General features: G+C 40.9%; 2 protein-coding genes and 8 non-coding genes across 11 annotated transcripts in view; 9 read left to right on the top strand and 1 right to left on the bottom strand.

The window, feature by feature from the left end:
• LOC122621091 (GATA-binding factor C) overlaps window positions 1-1691 on the top strand; it is a 32606-nt gene extending 30915 nt beyond the window's left edge. For both annotated transcript variants that reach the window (XM_043798841.1, XM_043798840.1), the window contains exons 7-8: window positions 27-214; window positions 571-1691. In XM_043798841.1, the coding sequence (XP_043654776.1) occupies window positions 27-214; window positions 571-597 (215 nt within the window). In that variant the 3' untranslated portion in view covers window positions 598-1691. The remainder of the gene's footprint in view (window positions 1-26; window positions 215-570) is intronic.
• Window positions 1692-8748: 7057 nt separating this feature from the next.
• Window positions 8749-8821, top strand: Trnar-acg. The gene has a single exon. It is a non-coding gene; the product is annotated as a tRNA-Arg (tRNA).
• A 188-nt stretch (window positions 8822-9009) lies between these two features.
• Trnar-acg lies at window positions 9010-9082 on the top strand. Its single transcript has one exon. It is a non-coding gene; the product is annotated as a tRNA-Arg (tRNA).
• Window positions 9083-9381: 299 nt separating this feature from the next.
• Window positions 9382-9454, top strand: Trnar-acg. Its single transcript has one exon. It is a non-coding gene; the product is annotated as a tRNA-Arg (tRNA).
• Window positions 9455-9754: 300 nt separating this feature from the next.
• On the top strand, window positions 9755-9827 carry Trnar-acg. Its single transcript has one exon. It is a non-coding gene; the product is annotated as a tRNA-Arg (tRNA).
• Window positions 9828-10127: 300 nt separating this feature from the next.
• Trnar-acg lies at window positions 10128-10200 on the top strand. The gene has a single exon. It is a non-coding gene; the product is annotated as a tRNA-Arg (tRNA).
• A 231-nt stretch (window positions 10201-10431) lies between these two features.
• Window positions 10432-10504, top strand: Trnar-acg. Its single transcript has one exon. It is a non-coding gene; the product is annotated as a tRNA-Arg (tRNA).
• A 214-nt stretch (window positions 10505-10718) lies between these two features.
• On the top strand, window positions 10719-10791 carry Trnar-acg. Its single transcript has one exon. It is a non-coding gene; the product is annotated as a tRNA-Arg (tRNA).
• Window positions 10792-11113: 322 nt separating this feature from the next.
• Window positions 11114-11187, top strand: Trnan-guu. Its single transcript has one exon. It is a non-coding gene; the product is annotated as a tRNA-Asn (tRNA).
• Window positions 11188-22027: 10840 nt separating this feature from the next.
• Window positions 22028-25029, bottom strand: LOC122620205 (ADP-ribosylation factor-like protein 8). The gene is made up of 4 exons (XM_043797566.1): window positions 24776-25029; window positions 23379-23533; window positions 23149-23310; window positions 22028-23082 (listed from the first exon to the last, which is right to left on the bottom strand). Exons 1-4 carry the CDS (start codon window positions 24896-24898, stop codon window positions 22962-22964), a joined length of 561 nt encoding a protein of 186 aa, XP_043653501.1. The 5' UTR covers window positions 24899-25029; the 3' UTR covers window positions 22028-22961.
• Window positions 25030-25220: the final 191 nt, after the last annotated feature.

Here is a 25220-nt window from a genome sequence, read left to right as displayed (position 1 = left end):
TCCCCCATTTTCTACGCTCTTTGCAGCACAACATGGACACCTCTCGAGCGGACTGCATCCGGCACATGCGCACATGCACGGCAGCTGGTACACCGGCGGCATGGGCGCCTTGGGAGCCTCGAGCGGACTGCAGGGCGGCTTCTCCACCGCCGGCTCTCTCAGCGGAGCGGTGGTGCCCCACTCGCAGCCCTACCACTTGGGTCTCAGTTCGATGGTGAGTAGAAGAGAGTTCTTATACGACGGGCAGCTTTGTGGGGAAAGCTTTGCGCACAGAGAAAAATCAAGTAACTCAGGAAATAAATACAAGGAATTTAAAGAATATTTATGATAACGGGGTTAAGCAACAAGTGAACTTTTCAAAATGCTAATAATAAGTATATTTTGACATTCTAATAAACACTATTTAAATATGAATCAGTATTCAAATTCAAACAAGTTTATATTCTATTAGCTGAAACTAGCTTCTTTCTGATTCATAAGACCTTTTCTCTGTGCAAACTTTTGTGTGCATGCCAACTGCTGAATTGTACTAACCGTCCACCTGGACCTTTCTCCTCCTTTCTCCCGCAGGGCACCTGGCGCACTGACTACACGTGATGGAGCGGGAACAACCTGAACAACAATCTGTTCAGTTAGAGCCGCAAACTTGCCCACGCCTGCCAATCGATGGAGATGAAGGCAAAACTAAGCGAGACAACAAGTAGCAAGAAGTAAACTGAGAAAACACAATGCCAAACTGAGGACTCCTTGGCCAGCAATTGACAGTGGCGCCGAGCCCTTGACATACCAGCTAAATAAATAATAATAATCCGATGGAGTGTGGGTGCTGGTGTGGCAACTGGACGAACGCTGGCTATTCCTAATTGTAAACATTGCGTGCAATTTTTAATTATTTAAGCTTTGTCGCTGTTGTTGCTGCTGCTGTTGCTGATGTGTTGTTTGGCGAGGCAAAAGCCAAATGGCGAGTGCCGGCAGCAATAACAAAAGGCCCATTAAAATTAATTAAAGGGCTGCAGATTACTTTTATTTTATTTTTCCTTTATGGCTTTTCTGTGAGTGTTTGTATAGTGTTTCCTTATGTTTCATATTTCGCTTAATTAATTTAATTTCTCGCCGCAAAATTCAGCGTATTTAATTGTGCTTTATGAACTGCCATAAAAACAGAATGAGCAAAAATTGCGAGGGGAAATTTCATAAATATTTATTGTGTACATATAACAGAAAACGAGAATCAAGCACACAGAGAACTAAAATTATTATATATACAATAAACAAAAACAGTTACAATGCACGTCCAAAAGTAAACATTTTTGTATAAATTAAAAGAAAAACGAAAAGATCGTAGATGTAAGTGAAGTTGCTTGTCCTAATTCGCAAAATGCAATTGAAAATTGCACAAATACTTTAGAGCGTATGCCTACTGTAAACTAGTTAAATTCTTAGACTCTAAACAAAACAGACGTGATAAACAAAAAGTAAAATCTATATATAAATATTAACATAACAAATTTCACTAGGGCGCGCCATTAGCAATTGTAAAATAAATTTGACAAAAATAATACAGTTAAGCAGAAGAAAGATCTTTTTGATTGAAAGCAAAGGCCGCCGTCAACTTTTAAAACTAAAAAACACACACTTAAATGTTCAATGTTAATGCCTAAGTCTTAAAGCTATACACACATAAACATTAACAAAAGCGTACATAGACTTAAACGTAATGTAATAAATTTAATTAAATTAAATGTTAAAGGCAATTTGTAAAATACATTTGTTAGCAATTTTTGTATAATTATAGTAAAAACATGAGAAGAAAAAAGCACAAAAAAAGAAGATACAACTAAACATAAAAGTAATCCCTTAAGTTGTGTGTATAAAGCCAGATTAGTCCTAACCTAATTTATGTATGTTTATAAACAGAATACGATATGTAAAACTATATATATAAATATGATGTATTATGTGCTAAGTGTAAACGATAAATGTATTGTAATTTGGCCATATTGATAGTTGAATATATATAAATCAAAGCAAAACTAATGTTTATTTAAAATCGAAACAAAAAAATGGAAAATTGTATTAAATTTAATGGCAATCACCAGAAAAATCCACAAAAAAAAATCACAAAAATAAATAAAAATAATTTATGAAGAAAAAAATATATATAAAAATACAGAAAAAAAACACAAAAACGATTCTAATTGAGGAACGGTAACTGAAGGCTCCGCCGATGATTAATTGCTTTCAGATGAGTGGACAGAAAATCGAAATTGGTTTGGTAATAAATCCAATAGGCAGCTATCGAAACTCGGCCCGCAATGATGTCTCTATAATGGCCATTTATGCTTATGAATTGCTCTTTAAATTTCGATGCGTCTTTGCTACACAAGAAACGTGCCTGGGTTTCCTCAACTTTTGATACTCTGTGCCTATGTTGGTCATTTGTTATGCAGCATTTGTTGCTGGCCATTGAACGCATGAATTATGAGTTGTTTGGAGGCGTGAAATGGCATGTTCGTAGCGCAGTTGTTGGTGTTTCGGTGATGTGCCACAAGAACACAGTTCGTTGCCTAAGTCTTTTGTTTTACACCGATGACCGGGCCATAGTGATGGACTAGGAAAACTCCCAAACGAACGCGTGTTAGCTGGTCGTTAATCCGGCATCCAGTCGAGCAAACTGCAATGATGACCCCTTTCGGGCCTTTGTCGCTTGGCATCCGCTTCCGCTGCACCTAGCCAAGGTTTTTGTTGCGACTTATTTTGTTATCAGTTTTCCCAATTGCAAACAATAAAATAAATGCGAACCTATCGACTGAGTATATCTCTGGGCATTGGGCATTACAATAATTGGGACAGCAATTAGGTGCACGGCACGGCCACGCAGTCAAGCAGTTCCGATCCGTTCAGTTATTGAAATATATAGCCATGGTGGGACAGTCCGTGAATAAAGTGTAAGTAATGGCCGAACACGTTAACTAATATCACTTGTAAATCTAAACTCTATTTAAAAGATTTCCATTACGTCTATCAATAAATAATCAGTAAATATTCTGTTCTTGGTGACTTATCTAGCAGAATAACTGGATATTCAGATTAATAACACCAAGCTGCCTTACAAGACCGAAACGCACTGTACTTACATATATGGAGCTGATTCGTCAGCATCACATGAGCTTATCGTGCTAGGCACTGTCCTCTGTCATTATAACAAAGTTAAGCGCAAACAAAGTAAACTGAAAAAGGTAAACCTAATTGCTATATAATTACAATATAATTGAAACAAAATAAGTCATTCGAGCCGGTGCCTTGGAAATTACCCCAAACCCAAACTCATACCCAAACACAAACCCAAACGGCCAACAGACACATGCAAAAGTGTCGCATATGTCACGGGTCAATTGTAATGGTAACCGAGACTGTTAGTCTAATTCCAATTCCAATACCAATACCAATTTCGAGCGAGTCCATCAGACGAAAAAATACGGTGATCAATGCATAAGCAATGACCAGCCATATAAATCAGTTAATCAGCATCGCAGATAAGCGTGGCAGTGGGCATATGTTCAGCCAATGGGAAACCAATTCACACACCGATACACACTCGCCACGGGATGATAATGGGGCACGCCACCTGAAACCAGTTGTGGAACATGCAACAAACGACATAAATAAACCGCACTAAATATGAACGTAAATCAACGGGTCTATCTATGGGATTGGGCCTCGTATTGATATAGGGATTGGCTTGTTGTTGGCCATCTGAATGTGGATGGGGTAGGTCTATTAGGGTAAGCTCTTCTCTCTGCTGGTCCCATTAAATATTGCTGGGGAGCCCTGCATTAACTAATTAGGTAAAGTCAAACAGCAGCAACTTGAATTTATGATATGATTAAATGGTAAGATAGCTTACTTTAGTTTTGAAGCTGAGACCAGCATCGGAGTTAATTATTTGCCCTTTAATTTACATTCAAGTACTTAATAAATGGTTTGCAGACGGTAGAGAAGTTGAAAAGGCAAAATTAAGATGATCCATTAGTTCCTGCTTCATTGTAAAAGGTGGTTATTATTCATAATCAGAGAGTTAATACATTCTAGTTAATCACTCTATTTATTTAGTTTAGTCTGGTCTTCAGTATCAATTAGAGTGCATTAATTCCAGCGAATCAGTGATTAAACAGCTGAATAGAAATCGAATTTGCCTGAGTGCTGCCTCCTCTCACTCAAGACAGCGGCAAATATTTGGTCATGCATTAACTAATTAGTGACCACGAGGACGAGGACGAGGATGTGGACAAGGAGCCAGGGAACAATGCTCCTCCGACCACGTCCTCGACCACTTCCTCATTGTCCTGGCGGAGTTCGGAGGTCGGAGGTTCTCCTCCCTTCTGTGGACTTCGTAATTCCGTTTGTGTTTCAGTTTCAGTTCGTGCGTTTCGGCTGCGTGTTTATCTGATTGGAAATGTGCACCCAACAATGGCGACACACAAACACAACACAGACATACACACACACGCACACACACACACACACACAAAACACTTCTTTAGATGATTAGCTGCGATAGGCAGGTTATGGCTTCTACCATTCGATTCGATTTAAATGAATTTTAATACCGAGCCAAGAGCAGCGAGCCTCGATTGCAATTCAATTTAGATGGTAACAAACATTATAATCTGTGGGGGTGACTTCCATTAGCCGTATTTATCATTGGACACCAGCGCATCAATGGCAATTCGGTTTTGGTTTGGGTTGGGCTCTGAGCTTTGGGTTTTGGGTTTTGGGTTTTGGGAATTGGGTGCTCGGTCAAGTCGGCTGTTAAATGTAATTGGTTCTCGCGCTGGTTGGCTGCTCCTGGCACTGTGGCACTCTGGCTTTCTGGCCATTCCAATAATTTTACAAAAGCTGCCACAGTTTCAATTAAATTTGCGTTATCACACGCTCACAAACAGCTGCATCCCATTCGCAGAGCTGGCGCTTAGTCAAACGATTGTTCGGCTGTGATAGCACCTACAACTCATTGCCCTAATTAGAATTATTCTAATGAAATTAAATTGCACAAATTGCATTTGCCCGAGCGCAGGGCAGTGCGGAGAAGGGGTGTGGGGGGGTGTTGGGAATTAATTATAGAAATTGCCATATGCCCGGCCATATGCAGCTCTGTCATAATTTGTTTTACATTCGCACAATCAACTGATTAACGTAATGAGTTTCTGCCTCTCTCTCTCACTGGCCGAACGAACAATTTCATTCCACTGCATTTCTCAGCTAATTTGATTAAATTAGGCACGGATGCCACTGCCACTGGAACAGAAACTGCAACTGCAACTGCAACTGCAACCGTAACTGCATCTCGTTTTGGCCCATGCAATGTCATCACATGTCCAGCACCCAACTCCAAACATGGCCAATGCATTGGTCCAATGGCTGTGAGCCTGCTCATATCAAATGCTTAATGGCAACGGCCCATGTCAATTCGTGGCATATTAAATAGGAAAATTGGCATTGGCAATTGCAACAGATATTAGTTACCTCGTTGGCTTCAATGGGAGGAGCAGGGCAAGGCAGGATATTCGTAGGCTCTGTAGGTAGGCCCATGAGTGCCACGGAATTGAAGTACAGGCTACGGACTCAACGCTTGCCACAGTGGATGCAAGTCAACGTTTAGTTGTAAATAAATCCTTATATATTTATTTCTGAAAGTAAATAAAATATTATGAAAAGAATTTGGGGGATAGGGATGATTTGAAAAGCAAGAAACAAGATCAAGGAATGTTCGAACTCCATAAGTGGTCGGTGATCTGCCGAGAATGAAAATGAGCTAAATTCACGGATGAATCGTCTTAATTCCAATTCATTAGGGATGCATAGAACCAAAACCTTTGGGTTGAGAACCTTGTGCACCACTGTCCAGAACCGGCGCTATCTGGGAGTGCGATCAATTTGTCGCTTGATTGTGTGCGTTTTGCATGGCACATGCAATGAGCCTTGCCTTTTTAGCCTGGCCTTAATCCAAACTCTTGGCCAGTGCCTGCAGTTGGTCCAGCCAGATGGAGTAGGAGATGACGTTGGAGGCTGTGGAGAGGTTAACTGGCCTTTGGGTTAGTTGTTGACAACCAGCCAGTGGCCATATTTGTGTATTATTGTTAAGCAAACGCACAAAACACAAAACACAAAAGCCCAAGAAACGCACAAAAACCAAACGAGACGATGCCCAAGAAGTGCCTGGCAAATATGACAAAGGCACATAAATTCGGTAGCTCTGCGAGTGGCAGGAATTCTATAAATAAGATGAACACAAAAACCGAGGGAAAAACATGCAACATGTTGCCCGTCTGTCTGGCCAAGATGCGGTGAAAATTTGTGTCGTCATCCCGGCCAAAAGTGTCAAATTTCACGCAACATGATGCGCTAAATGTGGCCAGAAACTGGCTCCTCTGTTGCCAACTCCTTGCCAATCCCTTAGCCCCTTCTGGCTGCAGCTCCACACAGTTGCATGTTTATTGTAAATATTATGAAATGTTGATACCTGCGATTGCTGGTCTTCTGGTCTTCTGTTCTTCTGGCCAGGCTTCTGCCTGGGGAGAATTTATTGATGCTGCACGATAAATGCGCTTTGAGCATGGCCAAGAAGCTGTCCTGCGAACACGGAGGCATAAATTTCCATTTCCCGAGAATTATGCCACAACGAATTATTGTTCCCGACATAATATCTTATGTAATTACTCCAGGCAAGGTGATAAGCTGGCAACACTTCATAGCCAATTGCGGGGAAAGTTGGCTGAATTCGATTTTTTTTCTTGTGGCCTAACTTTCGTCATCATTAGGGGCCAAACAACATCATCGAGTGCCTCTGACAGGCGATAAGTGGTTCGATCTGGTCACGGTCTTCAATACCGATCGCAACTCCAACGCTGGAGGCCCGGCCAAAACAATGCATAGTTCTCTCTCTTAGCTTCATTTTTTTTTTGTTTTTGTTTTTGGTTTATTCGGACCGTGGACAACATTAACCTGTTAACCCAAACTGACGGCAAACGGCGACGGGCCAAGTCGCCAAGTCCCCAAGCGAAGTCCCGGCATCCTGAGCTCGGCCTGGTGTCGCCTACTTTTGGGACCAGGTCCCGGATCGCCGGCCGTTTGGACGATGGCCCGACTTAGCTGAATGCAGTGCATGAATAATGCGCGCCCACAGCTCAATAAATTTTCACTCTTTTCGCCACAGCCCCAACTTCAGTTTATTCGCAGTCCGAGTTCCAGTCTTAGTACCAAACCGAGAACCGAAAAAATTCACACATCTTGTGCAGGCCAACCTCCCTCGTTCCCCTGTCTATCTGGATGCCTCTCTCTGCACTTAACAAAAAATTGTAGCTTTAAATTTTACATAAATTTATGCAGTCAATAGCATGCTTAAAACTCAAACCATCTGTGACTTCAAAAATCATAGGATAGTTTATTTACTGTTTATGCAATCCTTAAGTAATGAAAAAAATATTCATACATGGCATTTTATGTTTCTCGCAGTTTATCAAAGGACTGAACATGGACTGGTCACAGTGCCCGGCACTCGACGCCACAGCAGGGAGGAGCTCCTCCATGCTCCAGCTGGGATGATTCATTTGCTGGCCACAGAAAAATTCTCAACCAAAAAATAAACGAACAGAAATAATAAGAAGCCGGTGCAGGGAAACACAGATCCAAAGGAGGATGGCGGGAAAAATTGTTACGAGAACCATTTAAAGGAATTCTCGCGAGTTAGAAGTACGAGACACGATCAGGGGCAGGGATCAGGAATCAAGAATCGGGAATCGGGGATCGGGGATCGGGAATCGGGGATCGGGGACCATGGTCATGGCCAAAAACAAAAAGATACAGCCGAGCATTAACAGACCTTAGCAGACTGCTTGGGGTCTGCCACCACCTAACCCCACGCCTCCTCCTCCTCCTCCACCTTAGACGAGTATTCCTCCTCCTCCGATGCAGTTGCATTTCGCGATTCCATTTCCTTTTCGCATGATTTCTCGGTGTGCGCGCCCACAATTGTCGAGAGATTAGAGATGCTGTAATTCCATGGCCTGCGATGCCGATTGGCCTGGCTTACTCGTTTCTGGGATGGGGGCAACTGCAGCTCCAGCATCTACGATGGCAACAGCTCCAGCAACAACGCCAACACCAGCCACCACGACGACGGCGAAGATGATGATGATGCGGCTGATTTGGGCTTATCACGTTCATGGGAGACTGAAAGACGCTCCACAGGTTTACACGAACCTGGAAGTTGGGATATCTCTGAAAAACTGCAGGGTTTTCTTGGTTATCATACATAGTAGTTCTTCGTTTCTTGTCAAATATTATGATTTTCATATGATTTTTATTTTGAGAAAATTTATTGGCAACAAAATACCCATTTAGCACTAAAAAGCTATAATTTACTGTTTTGTAACCCGATACCAAACACTAAAACCATTTCATTCAATAACCAGATCATATTGGAGATCAGTCTCAAAACGGAAACACTTAAATAAACAAACTTATGACGTTTGCCCGATGAATACGGAAACTAATTTCAATAATAGTGTTTTACGATTACCAAAAGTCAATCTTTGAGCCGTCTATCAAGAAATTAAGTATGGTAATTTACATAATGAGATTCAGAGGGCCCAAAAAAGACGAGCGCAAGATCAATGAATATTTCGGGTCTATTTATAGATACTAGTTTTCCGGCAGATGTTGGCTCAAAGTTTTCGTAAGCCCATCGGTCCTGTGGCGCAATGGATAACGCGTCTGACTACGGATCAGAAGATTCCAGGTTCGACTCCTGGCAGGATCGCATTTAATTTTTTTATTTTTTATAAATATTTTTACTTAAGTTGTTTTTAATATTAAAATAATTGAATTTTACATTCACTAGATTAATAGAAATTATAATTAGTTATAACTCAGGGTCAAGATGCTTTGAAAATTAATTTTGGTTTCTATATAAATTAATAAAAATATTGTATTCCGATGATTTACATCGGTCCTGTGGCGCAATGGATAACGCGTCTGACTACGGATCAGAAGATTCCAGGTTCGACTCCTGGCAGGATCGAATTAATTTTTTTTGCTTTCCTTTTTTTTTTAATTAATTTTAAAGTGTACATAAAATATATAATGTTAATAAGCCTATGTTAGAAATAATTACATCTTAAATTTAAGTACCATATTAATTTAAATTAAGATAACAATCTTTTCCTTTATTTATTGGTGTTCACGCGTCTAACTCCGGATTAGTGAACAATATCAAAGAATTTAATTCTAAAAGCTTAAACCTGATACATATCGCTTATTTTATCTAAAGATAATCTTTTCTTAATTAATGAAAAAAAATTATTTCCGTTAGATTTCAACGGTCCTGTGGCGCAATGGATAACGCGTCTGACTACGGATCAGAAGATTCCAGGTTCGACTCCTGGCAGGATCGAGTTAATTCTTTTGGATGCCTTTTTCTAATTTAATTTTAAAGTGTATATAAAATATATAATGTTTATAAGATTAGGGTAAAATTATTTATATCTTAAATTTATGTACAATTTTAATATGTGCTTTTACTCAAAAATTAAGACATTTATCTTTCCCGTTTTTTACGCGTCTGACTACGGATTAGTTAAAAATATTAAAGACTTAAGTTTTAAAGACCTAAACTTGATATATAGGGTTACTTTTATCTATAGATAATCTTTTCTTAATTAATGAAAAATAATTATTTCCGTTAGTTTTCAGCGGTCCTGTGGCGCAATGGATAACGCGTCTGACTACGGATCAGAAGATTCCAGGTTCGACTCCTGGCAGGATCGAGTTAATTTTTTTGGATGCCTTTTTCTAATTTAATTTTAAAGTGTATATAAAATATATAATGTTTATAAGATTAGGGTAAAATTATTTATATCTTAAATTTATGTACAATTTTAATATGTGCTTTTACTCAAAAATTAAGACATTTATCTTTCCCGTTTTTTACGCGTCTGACTACGGATTAGTTAAAAATATTAAAGACTTTAGTTTTAAAGACCTAAACTTGATATATAGGGTTACTTTTATCTATAGATAATCTTTTCTTAATTAATGAAAAATAATTATTTCCGTTAGTTTTCAGCGGTCCTGTGGCGCAATGGATAACGCGTCTGACTACGGATCAGAAGATTCCAGGTTCGACTCCTGGCAGGATCGGTAAATTAATATTTTTACATATTACAAATGTCGAATTTTTAGAATGCATTTTAAACAATATAAGCCTAAATGGTATATTCTTCGGTTTATTATAAATCGTTTTCGTTATTTGTAGATTATCTCTTTTTAACCATTTTAATTAATCGAGACAAATGGTTATTCTTTTTTTACATAATGCTTATGTGATCGATTTTAATTGATGAATAAAAGTTTTTTCCGATAGATTTCAACGGTCCTGTGGCGCAATGGATAACGCGTCTGACTACGGATCAGAAGATTCCAGGTTCGACTCCTGGCAGGATCGGGAATAATTACAATTTTTTATCTATTTTGCGTATTTAAAATCACACTTATTGCCTCACTTTAAGCTGTCTAAGAGAAAATAGTAAAAAAAAACTAATTTTAAATAGATTCGTCTGCAGATGGCAAAGTTAATGTTATTTTAATTATCATTCATATCACAACACATTATTATCTTACGTAATTAACAACAGGTGTTTGGCGCAGAAGATTTCATCGGTCCTGTGGCGCAATGGATAACGCGTCTGACTACGGATCAGAAGATTCCAGGTTCGACTCCTGGCAGGATCGGATATAGTTTTTTTTTTCATTTTTTTCCCTTTATTTTCATTTACTTAATTCATTAACATTTAAAAATTTCAATTAAAAAAGGTAACATTTTTATTTTACAATTAATATTTAAAAGTTAAATAACCCCACACTATCTTATTTGGACTTCTTCAAGCTCACAAGTAAAATTTCACATACCTTACAGACCCATTTTACATGCAGTAAAATTCCATTAGCTCAACCACACTATTATTTATTGTTCTGTTTTAGCTTTCTTAAGAATTAGAATCTCTAGCTGTTTCGCCCTAATTTCAAATAGCTATTTTGTCTCTTAGCGATCAATGCCTCCGTGGCGCAATTGGTTAGCGCGTTCGGCTGTTAACCGAAAGGTTGGTGGTTCGAGTCCACCCGGGGGCGACTAAAGTATCTTTTTTGAATAGTTTTCGTTTTTTTTTAAATTATTTTGTATGATAATAGAATATATTTTTTTAACATCACAAACGGAAAATGTATAAACATTTTTAAATAGTTTTTCATTATCAATAGATTTCAGTACGGCTTACTATATAACTAAACATCGCAATTCTTCAACTTCTCCAACGTGTAAACCCCAAAGTTGCTGATGCTCAAGATCTGCGGCTTTGGTGTCTGTGAGTCTGCGTCTGCATCTGCGTCTAAAAATGGCCACACTGCAGCGGGCCGAAGCCAACTCCGAGTCTGGGGCTTAGTTACTTAGTTAGTGATCCAGGTGGGGGATCTCTGGCTAGCTATTCTGCCGCTCTCCCGCCCGGCACCTCCAGCCAGCTGTATCCCTCTGGTGCATTGCATAAGAGAAATATTTGTGCAATTTGATTTCGCAGAATTGCGAATTCACTGGAATGAATTCCCTTTGCCCCCCGCCCATTTGGGATGGCGGCTTATGCGCATTATGATTATGATGATACCTTTTGCCGCTCTTTGTTTGCTTGTGCCGTTTGTTGTTACTTGTGTTGTTTTCGCCTTGTTTGCTGGTTTGTTAGCCGCTCGCCGCGATTATGGTTGAAATTCTATGCACTTTTTTCGCAGTCCGCACTGCTCGCCGTCCGCAGGCCCCCGGAGTCATGATCTGAGGGCAACTGAGGGAAATTCTGTGGAAAAGCATTTTCTTTCTTTGCCAAGGGAGCGAACCGCAGGCTGGCGAGATCAACATGGTCCGATTGTGTTTGCAATCATTACAAACGACCACGACCAAGAAAGCGGATCAGTTTTGATTGGTCGGTGCACAGTACGAGCAATTTGTTAAGGGCACCCAACTTACTCTCCCAATTTATTTGCCCCACTCCAACCAAAGTGGGTCTTTAATTAAGAAACTGTAACAGAGCAAACACTTGAAATTTAAACATAGCAGATGACTATTTATTATACATAGTTTGTATCAAGTTTCAAGTATTACTTAATGCAACCCAATCTAAAAGTTGGCCTGTTTTTAGTTAAAATGCAAGCCTAGGACATTCAAGGTCTCTTAAACACCCACTCACCCTCTGGATTCCCCTCACACCCTCCTTTCCCATAGTTAAGCACTTTAGGCGACACTTTTTGGTGTGTGTGTGTGTGTGTGTGTGGAAAACACGCCCCTGTGGCACACGAAACTGAAAATGAAATGAAATGGAAAACGTGGAGAGGCCAAAAACGAGAACTGACCAGAGAACTGGACCCTGGGCAAGCTGCTAGGAAAATGAGACGCTTATCTAAATCTTCATAGTTGGCTAAGCGCGGCACAACCCTCCCCCTCACCTTTCCGCCCCCTCTTGGTGCATTTTTTTTCTTTTTTTTTTGTAGTTCCCTTTCGTTCGTTTTTAATTGCAGCTGAAACGTGAGCGAAATGTAACCAAAAATGCAATTGTGGTAGGAAACCGGGACTGCAACGTTTCCTTCTGCGTTCTTTATGTTTTTGAGTTTTTGTCTTTTTTTAGTTTTTTGGTCATTCCTATGGCTAGTTAATCGCGCGCATTCGTGCAGCATTCCTTTGGTTCGGGACTTCCCCTCTCCCCAAAAAAGCCATCCCTAATGAGGAAGGTTCTCTATTTTTTTTCGGATCCGACCAGCGGCTGGAGGCCAGACATTTGTCATCGAAACATGTAATTATGCCACTTTGTGTCGAGTTACGAGGAGAACCATTTACAATACGCACTTCTAACGCGGGAAAAATGGGTAAAACCTAATGGAAGCCCTTTAAGCCGACGCAAAAGACCTTGACCACATTAAAAATTTGTTTAGCAGCTTGCTACTGCATTCCAATGGAATGCTTCGTAGAAAAAGTATTTAATTATGAGCAGGAATAAATTTGTACATTGCATGATTGTTTATGATAAGTAGATTACATTGCATATTATATCAGAGGTATTAATATACCAAAAGCATTTAAGACTCCATTTGCTGCTAAACTTATGTAATTTAAATCATAAATCTTAACTCTTGCGGAAATGTTGCAAACGCAAGTAATTTTTCTCAAATTCCAAACCCATCACGTTTTAATAACAAGTATTAGCATGTTGCTTAATCACACCGACCATCTAAAGTATGTGTAATGCCCGGAAGAGGCATCTCTCCCACATCCAAGGCACTTGGCAACATGTTGCAGGCAAATGGGACTGCATAATTGTCGCCTCACGTGCAACTCGGGCATTTCAGTTTTTTTTTCTTCTTTTTTTATAATTTTAAAGCATTTCAGGGTTTCAGGGTTTCAGCACCCAAAAAGCTGTCATTCGCCAAACACACAAACTCCGCACATGTCAATTAAGTGGGCGAGTGAACCCGAACCCAAAGGCGACATGCGAGCTGCGAGCTGCAGCCAGATCTGCAAAAAGAGCCCACAATGACAATGGCCTCAATTAGGCCGGTAATAAGCCATAAAAGTATACCCCTCTCCCCCTTCCCTTTTGGCCTTATAAAAACACCTCCTCCTCAGATGATCACGCGATGGTCGTCATTATACGTGGCCCGCACTTCTAAGTTTATAACTTTTCAAGTTTTATAGTTTCCCGGCCGTATTCTGAGCTCTTGGCCAAGTCAATTACACAGCTGAATGGCTGAGAAAAAAATCCAATTGCCAAAAGTCCGGCAGCATAAATCCGAAAAAATACAACAAAATCCCTGAAATTGATGTGCGATATATGTGTGTGTGTGGGTGGGTGGGCAGGATGGCATCTCGAGGCGAGTGTCCAGCTTTCGGTTTTAGCGATAAACAAACATAAAAACTAAACGTCATTCGCATCGCTTCTTCACAGTTCAATTCCTATTTACACAACAGCAACAAGAAGAGGAGAAGCCATAGCAGAAGCAAAGATATATCCCTCTGAGGAAGATATACAGTGAAGCTTCAATAACTGGCAATCGCTAAATCTATAAGTTCATATAAAGAAATCTGCTGCAACAGAAACAAGGCAACTGGAATTGAAAATAATTACATTTCAATATATAAATTTTAAGCACAGCAAATTATTTTAATTAGTCAGTTAAGTTAATTATGTACTAACCATTTACCGAAGCCCAGCAATAGTTGTGAGCAGTTTTTTTTTTACGTAATGTGTAGCTTGTGTAACATCTTGTCTTCTCCATCTTAGAATCCGCGCTAGGGCTGCTCTACTGTATTGGCTATGCATTCTGCGCCTGGACAAAATTGTATTTTATTGCCAGGGATTAGACGCAACCCTTTCGCTGCTGGCCTGGTCACTGATAAAGGCCAGCGGTCAGGTCAAGTGGAAGGGTTCGACTTGCAGCTGGAAGCCATCGGAAAGCAATTTATTTACACGTGCCCTGGCTCCGAGGATTCCTGCGGCTTAACCCCCTTATATTTGAGCTGATTTGATTCGCATTTTTATGCCCGTCCATAAAGTTTGACAACGCTAAGAATCAATTTTGGCCGAGACTCGCCTCGTTGTGTGTTTATGACCAAACCGGATTTAAGCCACAATTAAGTGTGCATGTGGGTAATGTAAGTCAAGTGGTTATCGCATGGCAAACACTCATCTCTATGCCGATCGTTCGTCCACTAACACTAATTAATGCCGGCAATTAAAACCACATTTAGATGACAATCGCCGTGAATGATTGTGCAATATTTGCAAATTTATTGATGAGCACACATCTGTTTGTTCTTATTGCTTCTATATTATTTATTGTCATTCCCGCTCCATAGCACGCACCCAAAAAAAAAAATGAAATGAAAGCAATACAAATAGAAACCACCCAGGGAAATGAAATCGAAAGCGGATCAATTGCCCAAAAGATCAATTGGCAATTGACAAAGCGATCGCTCGCTCGAGATACGATTAGATCAATTCATACCACTTCGGGTTGCATTCGAGTGTAAGTGTGTGTGCATTGTCCACTGGGGCATTAAATCTCTGTACCAATTTCAAATGTGTTGCGGTTTTCGCCACTCAAGCGCAAAACGAGAAATTCATTAATCCGCCTAGGATTGTGGACTTTTCAGCTACTATTTGTTTTTTTTTCCCCTCCTCGGTTTTTCTGAGTTTGTCGAGGGTTTGCATTTAGGGCTTGCCTTTCGGCTTAGGCCCATTGTAGATCAATGGCTGGGTTTAATTCAATTATCCCGCGCCGATCGCTTTCCCATTCCCATTCCCATGGCTATTCCCACATTTGAGCCTTGCACCTTGCACTTTCGGTTTCTGGGTTTAATGTTTCCTGGTTCTTCTGCTTTTTTGGCGGTTTTTGTGTGTTTCTACTGTGTTTTGTTTTGTTGTGTGTGTTTTATTTTTTTGGGGAATACTCGGCACGCGCTGCATTTTTAGTGCTTCATCCTGGCCACAGGTTATCCAGGCAGGTGCAATTCCCTGCGAGTCCAATTTTGAGCACCTAAGAAATGTGTAATTCATGTTTCCGCTGAGGTCAAACGTCTTTTACGAGGGGAGCTGCAGGATGCATTCGACGTGGATTTTAATTGTGTGCTTATGTTGGGAATAAATTTAGAAAGCAGCCCCAAAAAAGGTATACTGAACATAGTAATTCAACAAGGAATTCTCTGCTCTTATACTTTTTACGAACCTGCATACAAACCTGTTCTAATCCTTTTACTTCCATAAATGATTAGAGGCGTGTATATAGACACCTAAATATATGTATATGTTTAGTTACTCATTTAACTTTGCAATATCCCTACATAATCTTGTTGTGTTCAGGAACCCTGTGGCATCTGTATCTCCGCAGATAAGTGCAGATGGCGGATGCTCCGCAGGCGAGCGGATGTTTTGAGCCAGCCCTAGACATGGCCAGAAACGCGCCCGCTGATTGGCCAAAAGGCGGAGCCAGAGCCAGAGTCGGAGCCGCGGTATCGAAAGCGAGTTGTGCGCATAAATTATGGCATTAAGCTAGCGTCTGGGATTGGTGCAAGGGGCAGGCGATTCCGGAATCCAGTTGCACCAGAGCAGCAGTCGCCGCAGCCTCCACAGCCTCCAGTCCAAGCAGGTTTTTTTTTCGGTCCATCCTGTTTTGGGAGGGAAAAACTGTTCCCAGCTAGCGTTCAAATTAGTTGGCCCAAAGCCAAATACTGCAACTGAATCTTTGGCCGAGACGCGGGCAAAGATCGAAAAAAAACTGCGGCTGGCTGACATGTTTATTACGAAACGACGGGGAGACATAAATCGATGCCTTTCGTCAGTGCAAATTCAATTAAAGTTGACATTTTCCAATGAACCCAATGCAAATTGCCGGCCCATGACAAACGTCAGGCGTCAATCAGGCGGCAGCAGGATATTTATGGGCAAATGCATTATTTATCTAGCTGCTCCTCCGCTCGCCAGCTAGCTGAAATTTATTATATATATTATAATGTAACAAATGGCTCGACCACCCGATCGCTCCTCGTACTTGTACGTGAGTCCCGCCGACCAAGGAGTTTCCATTCCATTCAACTCCAATCGAATTGAAGACCTGAGAGCCGGTACCCGGAGTGGAGTTCGAAAGCCGAAAGTGCATTCAACTTGCTCTGCATCGAAATCGGCGATAACGAAAGCAATTTGTTAACCGCCAGCCAGCGAAGGGAAAGGAAATCCCACCAAAGTATGTGAAAATATTAACAACATTTTGAAACAAGTCGAAGATAGTGGGCCGAGGACGAGAACTGGTTACTCTGTCTTTGGCGAAAGGAATGCATATTTGGGGATTAAGATTTTTAAAATATATTTTCTAAATTAAGGAATTGCTTTTCTTTTCGTTTTAGTTCATTTATGATCTCTTACATCGTTTGAAATATTATAGAGAAAGTTAGAGAATGTTAGTCAAGCTTTTACATTGCGTTTCAAAAGTGATATCTTTAATATGTTATATTACCATAAATTTAACATATAATATAAGCCACACAATAAATTTGCAGTACCCCGAAATGGTTAGAGTGCGGAGAACGTAAAATGCTAAAAAACATTAAAGTAGCCTAAAGCAGCTTGATTAATTTTATGAGCGATCAGCCGTTAAGTTCAGCGCACATGAAACTCGCGATACTAATCTAGCATTAAGCATACGCCCCGTTAACGTTAACGTGCGCTTATAAGTTATAAACCCAACCCCAAATAAGCCGTGTCCAAAGCCGCAGCCCATTCCCAAAAGGTAAATACTCATTAGTGAAATTTCTTATCAAACTTTTGTTTCGTTTTTAGTTTTTGTTTTTGTTTTTGTTTATGCTCTTCGTTTGGGTTTAATGCTGACGGCGTTTGCGAATTGATCTTGATGCAATTAATAAACGGCGTTGGCCATGCATTTAATGGTCCTATGCTCTTGGATATCCGGAAGCAGGCAATAAAGGGTTCGAAATCGGGATCGCGGCCAGATCGCGATTATGATTTCGAGCTGAACCCAACTAAACCGAAGCGAATTGGGACCACCAGCGCTCCGGGGGCAATTGCCAATTGCATTCATCAACATGACAGCTACTCGTCCGAATCCTCTTCCCTTCCCAATCCCCCCCTCTGTGCAGCGAACGTATCCTTCGCCTTGGTTGCTGGGGGCCTTTGGTAAATTGACAGCCGCCGGTGCTCAATTTGAATGCAAACCACAAAATTGGATAATTTCCCAGTGACAATCGAACGGCTGCTCCTGGCTCCTGCAACCCATTCCTGATATATGCGCCGAGCTAAAAGTTTCCCAGGAGCACTTGCCGGTGGTGACCCCACAGAGTGCTCCTCCATCCGCTCCATTCGCGGTGTGCATCGCATGGCATCGCATCGATGTAGCCAAACAAAAGACAATGGCAATGGCTCCTCTGTGGGGCGAAGGCTCGTATGCAAAATAAATTTCACTTCCGAAACTGAATCGAATCTCAATCCGAATGAGAATGCGAATGCGAGTGCGAGTGCGGAGAGTCCTGCTCCCAGCCGGTTGTTTCATGGCTTGTTTTACATATGTCCGCACCTAAGCCAGAGACACAAGACCACGACGGCGGATGGAGCTGCTCACCCACTGCTCACCACCACTACACTGATAATAAAATGATAACGAAATATAACAGCTATTTGAAACAAAGATCTAACTCAAAACTCTTTCTTAAAAACCATAAGATAGTAGATCCACTTGCAAGTTTCATTGAAATCAAAGACTTGAAAGGTATTAATGACCTTACGTTCCAAATTGATGTCCAACTGCAGTGGTTTTTTCTCCCCGTGCAGACTCATCTTGAAGCCCTCTGGGGGACACTCGACAATGGGCCAAATGGCTGGCTCGAAAAGGCAAAATGCAGGCGACTCGTAAATCCGCATCGATTGCTTCGCCAGAAATCCATACTGAATTGATTGCATTTGGAGCAGGATCCAAGAGTATTAAAAAAAAACAAAAACCAAAAAAAAAGGGGGGCGCGGTGGCGGTGGTCCCTGCTCAAAATGTTGCAATTAATTTTTGCACAATGCTCTTTGTGCTATTTAGTTCTCGATTTTGCAGCATTATGGCAGCGGCTCTTCGTTGTCTCCGCTTAATTGCCCCCGAAAAAGATCGCTGACAAAAAGGCGAGGAAACGAGGAAAACGGGCAGAACTTCAACTCCAACGCAAAACAGTAGCTGAGCTCAGATACGAGAGAGATCCTAAAAAAAACCAACAAACGGAAGGTAAAAAGGCAGAGGACGATGAGGACTCCTTTTGGGTTCTTTTTGGGGCCTTTGATTTGCATATATTTTGGTTTTAATTAGTTAACAAGCTGCTTTCGTTTGTTGCGATTGCATGTTGAACCACGACGCGTATCGTAGATGCTGATGCTGCAGGTCCCTTCTTTCTCCACCGAAAGAAATCCAATCCCCCCACCACCCCCCACTCACCACTACCCCCCAAATTGCATGCATAAGGAGCGGACAACAACAGCAACGTATAAAATCAAACACGATTTTTAGCAGTTTTCAATTCCCGGAAATCTTGTACGATATGTAGCACCATACAACTGCGGATTGTGCTGATTGTTGCTGCTCGCTGCCGTTGAGCTGGCCGTTTTAGCTGTTTTCTGTTCCCTATCCTTGGCCTGGCCAAAAAGCCCGGCTCGAGCTGGCGCGCGATACGATTCCGATTCCGATTCGCCAGTATCGTGCAAATGTTTCATTATTTAACTGATTTCAGTTGGCCAGCCAAGCAGCCAAGCGGCCAAGCGGCCAAAGAGCCAAGTCAGCCAACAGCTGAGCCCACGGCAATCGAAGGCAATCGAAGAACTGGCAAACTGGCGAACTGGCGACAACTGCGGATTGGAATACCAACGAAAATTCCAAGATGTTGTCATCAATTAAGCTGCCTCGAATGCAAGTGGAGGCCTTTTCACACCTGAGAGAACTTTATTAGGCCGGTCCTAAAAATGGCAAGAACAGCAACCGCAACAACATTGGCAGCAAGATGCGTAAATTATGGTCTAGGCCATCGCGGCGACGGCAACGGCGACAGCGACGGCGAAGGCAAATGGCGCTGGCCAATAAAATGCCAGATAAATCAAGCCAGAGGTGGAAATCAGCAGTTCGGAGTTTTGTGCGAGTTCAGCAGAAATGAGCCGACTACGAGACTTATTTGCATTCGCCCGCTTGTCAGCCAAGTTGTCGTCGCGTTTTGGCCTTCTTACCCTTGCCCCTCCCTCACCCTCCGCGGAAACTTAGCATCTCGCGATCTCCGGATCTCCCGACTCCCCGGCTACTGACAGTCTGCAAGAAAATAAAGCAAAATAAGAGCCAAACATGAAAACTGTTGCCCACGAGTCTGGCGAGTACGCGGTAGAGCCTCACCATCACCATCAGCATCCAAGTAGCCAAGCCAATCCAGCCAGACAGCCTTTTGTTCCATCTTGTTAAGGCCTGAACTTTATGCCAGCTTTGGGTTATTGTTTCTGGGCAGGGGTCCAATGCCACAGTTCCAGGAACTTTTCAGGTGGCACAGCATGTTCGGGCCAGACACACTTTTGGTGGCCTCGTGCAGCAAACCATTGTGGGGGCCTTCAATTAAAATATATTTAAGAACAATTTGGTTAGAAAATGGCGATCGATGGAGGTTGTCCTACTTCCATGACACTCTGCTAAACTATTTGCTATAAGAAATGATACATATTAATACATACAGTGAACACATCTACCTTTTTCTAGTGAAAAGCTATAGTCTCAGAAACCAATCCCTAAGTCTTCACTGAATCGCAGAAACCGCAAGAGATTGTAATCCACATATTAATAAATTGTGTTGAATATATAAATTAGGTATTTCTGCGTAAATTTATGGCCAACACCCCGCCTAGTTTTTTTTTGTTAATGTTATTTGCTCATTCTTTTCTCCATTTTTTTTGTTTTCATTTTCATCATTAATTTTTTTTTTGCATTTGCTGACGGCTTTTCATCAAAGGAGTCACGATGATGGCAACTGTGGCGCATACAAATGAATGGATCTGGCTCGATGGGGTCTGCGAAAATATAAAAAACACAGCTACAACAAATTTAAATGTTGTTTGGGCATGTTTTATTTGTCATTATATAATCAGCACAAGTCGCACAAATCGCTGAAAATTAAGCAGAAAGAACTAAGCACAGTCTGCCTTTGTGGCAGCAGCAAGAATATCATTTTTAGCTTACACGTCAAATACGCTGGGGTTCATAAAGTTAAAGAATAGAGTCTCAAACCATTTATGCGAAAGATTTCCACTTGTCTAGCAAATTAACTTTGCAATCATTGCCCATTAAAAGAAATAATTAATCACCATAAAAGAGCCGATTCGATTTGCTATCGCTGACAACTTCAGATCAGATAAAATCACCTGCAATTAAAGACCAGTCAACTAATCAATACTAATGAATACGTCGATTCAATGACAAACAACCAATAATTTTTTTTCATCACTTTAATGTACATACTATATATCAATTAGTTGTTTTAAAGCTATGAACCGCACTGTTGACTTGTCTGTACGATTTTATACGACATCTAAGCAGAGGGCATATGCGTAATGTTCGTAAATGTTTTCGGCTTGTTGATGCTCGTTTATAGTTTTGGTATGAAAATTTACGAGCACGTCGTTAGCGGTATATTTTGTTTTGTTTTTTTTTTCGCAGATTCGCCTCGAGTTTTGGCCGAATGTTTGGCTTGTGGCAAATGGCTGCGCAGAGAGATGCTTATCGCTGGCCCTGTTAATGTCCCGCATTTAAAAGTGTAATTAACGCAATTTGAAATATGAGGCGAGCGACAAAACGAAAGACTTAGGAAACGAACGCGCAATGTGTGCGGCAGGATGATGCGTATGCGTACTCGTACTTCCAAAGGAAGCAGGAAGCCAGAGAGACATGGGGCATGTAAGTATTTGAGCATGACTCACTCGATCGCACGGCTCGTGCTTGACACGTATTCCTGGAAGTCGGAGCCCTTGTCCACCTGCTCCCCTCTCCTCCCCTCCTGCTGCTATTCTCCGGTAGCAGTGCCTTGATTCTGCACACAGAATATCTAATTAGCCAAGGGCCATGGTCTCCCGATATTTATGCGTTCATAGGGCTGTCTGCATCTATCAATTGTTAGCCTGCAACGTCTGCATTTGGGTGGCCGACTAATGCTGGTCGGTCGTCTTGCCTCTATAAATTACATTCGAACAAGTGTTTGGAATATTTGATGCTCGCAATCGGCGCAATCTCAGTTATTTGTAATTTATGAGACTCACTTGGGGTTTTGTAATGTTTTTATAATTTGTCTTTATTGGTTTTTCATTTTCATTTATGTTTCGTTTTCTCGCTGTTGTTTGTATGCCTTGCTCGTTTTCAGTTTTCAGTTTTCAAATTTGGTTATTGTAGTTTATAATTTGCATTGCTGTTTTATATAAATTATCATAATTAACTAGGTGAATGTTAATGAGTATAGGAAAAGCGTGACAAGGCTTAAGGATCTTAATTTGGTTTTTGGGATGCAGCTAGCAAATCTCAACAATTTTTTTTTGCGTATTTTACAATCAATCATGGAATTTCTTTAACTATGGCTTGCACTTGCTTAATTGAATTTACATTCATATTGTTTAAATATATATTTATAGTTTAAAACGTCTTTATATTTTATGCTTTTCCGCTGCTTTCGCATTCCAGTTTTCGCTAAGCAAAAATTCCAGTTAAAAATAATCCGCATCGAAGCATGTAAGCGAAATGTAAAATATATATTGAATACAAAAACAATAAAAATAATATGTATATGTAATCACACCAATAAACACTAAACATAAGCCTAACTAAACGTGGAGACGACCAACAAAATTTGTAGAGGCGACATACAATTGTGTATATTTATATAGGGTCGATCAAGTTAGAATGAAATACTAACTGGTTGTATATTCTTGAGTGTGCTTCGGCATAGATTTACTAACAAAACTTACAAAGTACACAGAACTTGTTTAGGCATCTTCCCTTTGTGAGTCTACAAATTCGAGAAAGTCGAGCACCCGAACCCTGCACTGCGAAATCACATACAACATACATGCAGACATTATTACCATACGTACAAACAGATTTTTCAAGGCATTGTTATTACTCGCTGTGTTTTAGTTATTTTGTTTTTGAATCTTGTACCCCAAATAGTTGGCTTACTGCTGGCTTTGCTCATTGTTCATCACTCTGCAAATTATTATTAGTGTATATATGTATAGATAGTTGTTCTGTGTGAGATATAGTGCCTAAGTGTGTAAGTGTAGAGGGTAGGGCGTTGTGTGTATGTGGATATTCGTTATCTAACGACTTTGGCTTTTCGAATGTTGAATTAACCACTGCAGCGTGATGTCAATGTTGTCCTTCTCCTTGCAGGAAATACTATAACAGCAGATTTCACGGTCCTGTATGCTCGATAGATTCCTGGAATTTATTTAAGCTCATTAGTTCTCCATTTCTACACTAGTTATAGTTATATTCGATACTCACATGCGTTCGATGAGTCCGGTTTCATCGAGGGCGCCTGGAAGATCTCGTTTGTTGCCCAGCACGAGCACTGGAATGCCTGCGAGCTGCGGTTTGTCCAATAGTGAGTGCAGCTCGTTCCTCGAGGCCTCCAATTTGTCCAGATCGGCTGCATCCACCATGTAGCTGTTGATTAATACATAAGAGTGTTAACTGACTTCGCATTGTTGCTTAAGTAGCATATTATTGCTTACACAATCGCATTAACGCCGCGACAATAGCGCTCCCACATGGATCGGAATCGAGGCTGGCCTCCGATGTCCCACACCTTGATAGTCACGTTGCCTCTGGTGATCTTGCGCATGTTGAATCCAACTGTGGGTATCATGTCCTCAGCGAATTGGCCGGACTGAAAAAACCAAAGACAAGTTGTAGATAAACATATGTATTTATATAACAATTATTTAAAGTAAATATAACAAAATACATCAAGTATATCTGCAATTTAGTCTGCAAAGATAGAAGCCCAAAAGTATGCAGTTAAAAAAAATGTAAAACTCGTGTCAAAAGTTTTTTACACGCGACAGCATCCAAATCAATACAATTTTGTTTTTCTTTTGGAAAATGTGCTTAAATATAATCTTTTGTTATTAATAAAACAAGGCCTCTAGATACTACACCTAATTCAATGTACCATAGTTTACGTGATTTCTATATTACTAAAACAAAAATCTTGAATTATGTTAATTATTACAATAGATGATTCTAAAATTCCTGAAATGGCCACATACTATTTTAGTGACGGGCTTTGATGGGAATATTAATTTAAATTAAAAACGTAAAAAGCTTCCCTCAAAAACCGCTTTGTTAGCAATTTGTAGTGAAATGGGGAAAGTGACTAATTACCACCAAGTTTACCCACAAGTTGGTTTGCAATCCGAACCTGACCATTACATCAATGCATGAATCGGAATCCCAACAGGGAATTAGAGTCTAATAACAGTGATAAGCAGGGGAATATTGCCGTTTTAGGAGCACTTGAGCAAACAAATTTCCCGTAGATGCGGGCAGACATTTGAATCGAATTCACATGACTCATAAGTCAGGCGGTCACAAAGGCAGTAGTAACTCCACCTCCCGAAGCGCTGGACAAGTATAACTATCTACGATTTCCAGGCTGGAAATTTCAGATCGTCGCATTATCAGCATGCAGAAATGTGTGACAAAAATCAGGGAGGCGGTACACGGGAATGGCGGGTAGCGGGGTCAGGGGTCGAAGTGCTGATAATGGCGTCATTGTGCGGAGAAACATGCGTATGTATGGTGTATAGGTTTATTGATTGCGGCGGCAGGAACGGTAAACTTTACCACTAAAAGAAAACGGTTAGCACAGCGTTAATTATGGATGCAGTGAAAGAAAAGGGGAGTACGAATAGATACGAAATAAACAATGTTGAGAGTGGGGGAACCGCGGTTTGCCATTTCCTTTGTCACTGGGGGTTTGTAACGCTCTTTAAGTAGTAGCTGATCCCCCGGCTTTCCCTGCACCCCCTCCCCCCTCTCCACACTCGACAATCACACACAAAAAAAAACCACCCTCTCACCCATACAACCACACGAATTCGCACACACCCACTGCGAAAATACTCACTGCAATAACATTGACGAACGTCGTCTTCCCGGAGAACTGCAGCCCCACCAGCGTGAGCTCCATCTCCTCTTTCCAGAAGATGCTCTTGAACCACTCGAGGATCCTGTTGATGAGGGCCAACATCCTGGGGCAGGTGTGTTTCTGGTCGGGATCTACTTGAAATTCGCGAAGAAAGGTTTCCTTTTCCAAAGAGCGTAAATGTTGGCGTGAAAAAACAACTGGGCAGGTCAGTGTGACCAAGTGCGCGGGAGTGCAGAAGAGCCAACACCTTAACCAACACTACGTACTAGGACGTATTCGTAGTGAATGGTAATTGTTTATTCTAATTAGTATCCATTTCAATGAAAATGAATATTATGAGGTATATAGAAAACATGGATTTAAATACAAATATAATATATCGTGGCTTTGGGTTTGTGTCGTAATTATAAATAATACATTTAAT

This window comes from Drosophila teissieri, chromosome 3R (genome assembly GCF_016746235.2).
Source record: "Drosophila teissieri strain GT53w chromosome 3R, Prin_Dtei_1.1, whole genome shotgun sequence".
Taxonomy (NCBI): Eukaryota; Metazoa; Arthropoda; class Insecta; order Diptera; family Drosophilidae; genus Drosophila; species Drosophila teissieri.
Note: the sequence above shows the minus strand (reverse complement) of the source record. Positions and strands in the feature narration are given on the sequence as shown.